Consider the following 4,066-nt stretch of genomic DNA (forward strand, 5'->3'; position numbering starts at 1 on the left):
CTTTACTTTTTTCTGTCTAGGCGTCCACACTCTCAAAGCTGGGTAGTACGTACAACACTTTATATTAGACTGTTTTGTTGTTGCACTTCTGATCCAGTAATCTGTTTCCTTTTTAGTTTTGTGATCAGTATTAATCCGCGAAGGACACAAACAACATCAAATCGTCAAACATATCTCTCAGTCAACATGAAATCGTCAAACACATCTCTTAGCTGCTTCCAAGTGGATGTGTTCTTGCCGTCCTCGGGGCCGCCGGAGCGTGTTTGCCTTGAACGCGGATGTGAGCTTACGGTTTCCTCGACATCTGCTTGATGACCCTTTGTCGCGACTCACTTACCTTGAACGCGAACGTGAGCTTACGGTTTCCTCGACATCTTTTTGACGACCCTTTTGCCGCAACTCACCGGCGATGGCATGTAGGCTCTGCTGCTTGTCGTCACTGGTGCGCCACGGTTGGAGCAGAGGGAGGACAACGACGCGTGAAGACCGCCATGGTTGGCGTGGAGGGAGGACAATGGCACGCGAAGACGCCTCAAGGGAGATAAGGTAGGTCGCTGGAGCACCAAAACAACGCGGCCGCGGTTCTCTGTTTATTCCCAATCTTAATGAAGGGTTGCCACACACTGAGGAAACAGAGCATCATCCAGCGGAAGCAACACACAAACCAGGAGGAGGAGCATAGTTCATATCTTCAGATTGAGGGGAAATATTTGTGGAAATTAAATAATAAAAGCACTGCAACTGCTAGTAAACAACATGATAATTTCAAGCAATACACATGACCATCATCAAGCACAAAATAATGTTAAAGAGTGCAGGTCTAGATTTCATTTCAAGCTAGAAACTCAAAGTCGTTTAGTGAGTGGAGTGTAGCATCTATATATATGGCTCAAAGTCGTTTTCTAGTAATAACCAACAGTACAGTTATACAAATTACAATTAGCACAAATAGATTCTCAACTATATATATGGTTAATCATCCTTCATAATTTTAAGTCTTTACAATTCATGTGTGTACCAGTATCATTTGAAAATAGATCAAACAACACCCTGTGCACTTCAAGTCTTCAACCATAACAGAAACAAAAATTTAGTCTGCTGCTATCAAGTACAAACAGAATCCATATATGTAGGATGGCATTATGTGTTGCTTGTCAGTCAAATGTAGTCTACTGTTGGCAACAGCTATATTAGCTACAGTAAACTGACGAATTGACAAAAAGATGAGACCCATCAGATGCTTCAAAAGTACATGCGGCAAAGTAGGTCTAGGCGATCGCTGATGGTCTTCCGGCAGTCCGCAGAGGCGATGGCAGATGGCCTTGCGGCAAAGTCAGCGAAGGCGAAGTTGACGGAGACGACGGCTGCAAAGTCGACGGATACAACATATTACAGAGATGTCAAAACCAATTAATCCACTCCACTAAATACACCTCATAATCCTATTTTGCTAGGTGCAGCAAGCATATCTATGTGTATGCAATTAAGCTATTTGATAACCGAAGAAAGAGCAGAATATATGAAACTTCAAGAATTACTCCAGCATCATGCCCAAGAATTACTGTAACCAAATTGAAGCCACCATGTTCAGGTATATGTAATCAGCAACATGAAATTTCTTGGTTCAATCCTTGGCTAGTAACAATACTGAAACAGGAGCTTGTATCATATCAGCCAAACTGAAATTGTGAACAATCGGAAGTAGCACCAATTTTCAGAAAAACTAAACTGAAACAGGCGTAGATTTATTCAGTACATTGGATTTTGTCTCAGCCATCATTTATTTGAGTGTCTGTCTCTATATACTGCATCTCTGTTTGGCTGCGTGCTCTGGAGAGGAGCAGTAGCTACTCCACTGCACTTTTCTTTGTGTGGCAGCAGAAGCAGATTAACATATTCCACTTGTGTACAAAGGGCAGCAGCAGCAGATTAACATTATAATTTATGCTTGTTTGATGTGTCCGCAGATTAACATTATAATCCTAACTACAACCACCCACCTTGTATCAGTCTCAGAATATGGCCAGCATGCACACTTAACTCTGAATCACTTAGCACAGCGATGACCCTTTTTTTGGCTAAAAAGTCAGAGAAGGTCAACAAGGCTTTGCACGGCAATGTGCATCCCCAAGAGCAACAACTCCCCATAAGCTACAATTTGTATGAAACTCAACTTTTTTGATTTGTTTTGAGTTTTTAGGAATCACAAATATATGATTTTTTAAAATCTCGACTGATGATTGTAACAGCACAAAAGAATTCATTGGGGGCATGCATAGCCTGTTGGAGGCTCGAACACAAAACCATGCACTCCCTTTGGTTGTTGGTAGTACAACATAATGCAACATAATGCAAATTATGTATGACAATCCATTATGCGAATTACCTATGAAACTCTGAATCAACGAAATTACAAATATTGAGCAGGTGTACTGGATGCAGTTACAAATATTGAGCAGGTGTACTGGTAGTACAACATAATGCAACATAATGCAAATTATGTATGACAATCCATTATGCGAATTACCTATGAAACTCTGAATCAACGAAATTACAAATATTGAGCAGGTGTACTGGATGCAGAGTAGCTAACAGAAGTGTAGCATCTATGAATCTAGTGGAAGCATTACAGACTTGAAACAAATTTCTGAACTCTGAAGAAAGCAGTTAGAAAATAACTGAAACTTTGCTAAAAACTGTTGAACTATGTACTGAATAAAAGAACAGGTTCGCAATTCTGTGGCAGACAGAGAAACAGGGGCTACCCTTGATTTCCTTTGTAGTGATTTGGCTTTCAAGGGGCTACATACGTCTGCTGTAGCCGCCGTTGTCGATATTGGACGGCTCGACGGATGTTCTTCTACCTCCGTCGAACTCGGCGTCTCTTCCTCCGGCGAACTCGAAGGCGACATGTTTTCTGGTCCAAGTACTCCGGAATTTGATGGATTTGCTGGTCCAAGCACGCAACCTGATGGAGGTTCCGGCCGAGGACCCTTCCTTCTTATAGGACACGGCACGAATTCAATCCAAATCATACACGGGGGCAGGATGTCGGAGATTGAGAAGCTTACTCGTGGAGGCCGGAGAGCCACCCGGGCTGCAGCGCCTCCTCGGCCGCCAGCGCACGGGCGGGCGCGTCGAAGCGGAGCTCGCGAAGTAGAGCCACACGGGCTGCAGCGCCTCCTCGGCCGCCAGCGCACGGGCGGGCGCGTCGAAGCGGAGCTCGTCGGCGCTGCACAGGAAGCTCGACGCGCTGGCGGCGTCCCCCAGCGCCTCGCCCGCCATGACGGGCGCCGCGAACTGCACCAAAGAGCCGTCTGGGCCGACCACCTTCGCCGTGGCCACACGCCGGCGACGGCCGTCGACGGCGCACGACGGAATGGGCGTAGCCGCCGCCGTTGCCGCAGGAGGAATGGATAAGATGACGGGAGGACAGCGAGTGAAATTCAAATGAGTACAGGGGTTTTTTTGCAAAATGAAACGTTATATAGAGACCCATACTAAAACAGGGACTGCGGGTTGATTTTTTATAAACCGAGGGGCTTTTTCGCAAAACGCCAGCGACGACGGACGACCAGAAGCACTCCGTGCTTTATTAGTAGGGAAAGATTAGGGGAAGATTGCTTTTCGTTGTTTGGGTTGTTTTTTTTTGTTTCTATTTTTTTCTTCTATGTTTTCCTTTTTTCCCTACCTCTTCATTTTCTGTTTTTTCTTTCAGTTTATATTCTCTTTTTATGTTTGTTTTCTTTTTTTCTTTCCTTTACCTTCATGTTATTTTTTCATTCTTCTGGCTTTCACCGTCTATTCAAACATGTTCATCGGGTTTTAAAAAATGTGTATTGTATATAATAAATATTCATCATGTATTTTAAGAAATGTTCATTGTGTATTAAAAAATATTCATCGTGTATTAAGAAATTGTTGCATATCAAAAAAGTATATTGTTTATGAAAACAATTCTTCATGCTTTTAAAAAAATGTTCGTCGTGTATTAACAAATGTTCATCATGTATTAAAAATATTACCATGTATTAAAAAAATTACATCTTCTCTTTAAACAATATTT

General features: G+C 42.9%; 1 protein-coding gene across 4 annotated transcripts; it reads right to left on the reverse strand.

Moving 5' to 3' along the window:
• Positions 1–939: 939 nt before the first annotated feature.
• On the reverse strand, positions 940–3,514 carry LOC123102655 (uncharacterized). Of its 4 annotated transcripts, none has more exons than XM_044524073.1 (3): positions 3,072–3,514; positions 2,766–2,997; positions 940–1,364 (listed from the first exon to the last, which is right to left on the reverse strand). In XM_044524073.1, the coding sequence occupies exons 1-3, from the start codon at positions 3,497–3,499 to the stop codon at positions 1,269–1,271; spliced, it is 756 nt and encodes a 251-aa protein (XP_044380008.1). In that variant the 5' UTR covers positions 3,500–3,514; the 3' UTR covers positions 940–1,268. The 4 variants fall into 4 exon arrangements, with proteins under 4 accessions (XP_044380008.1, XP_044380009.1, XP_044380007.1 ...); XM_044524074.1 differs by having other exon boundaries at positions 2,811–3,000; XM_044524072.1 differs by having other exon boundaries at positions 2,766–3,000.
• Between the last annotated feature and the right edge of the window lie 552 nt (positions 3,515–4,066).

The sequence above is a fragment of the Triticum aestivum genome, chromosome 5A (assembly GCF_018294505.1).
Source record: "Triticum aestivum cultivar Chinese Spring chromosome 5A, IWGSC CS RefSeq v2.1, whole genome shotgun sequence".
In the NCBI taxonomy this organism is placed as follows: domain Eukaryota; kingdom Viridiplantae; phylum Streptophyta; class Magnoliopsida; order Poales; family Poaceae; genus Triticum; species Triticum aestivum.

Coding starts and splice junctions, on each gene's coding strand:
- LOC123102655 (XM_044524072.1), bottom strand. CDS start 3,499: ATGGGTCTCTATATAACGTTTCATTTTGCAAAAAAACCCCTGTACTCA. Junction 3,001..3,071: donor TGGCTCTCCGGCCTCCACGA/GTAAGCTTCTCA, acceptor GTGTCCTATAAG/AAGGAAGGGTCCTCGGCCGG. Junction 1,365..2,765: donor CACTACAAAGGAAATCAAGG/GTAGCCCCTGTT, acceptor TCGACTTTGCAG/CCGTCGTCTCCGTCAACTTC.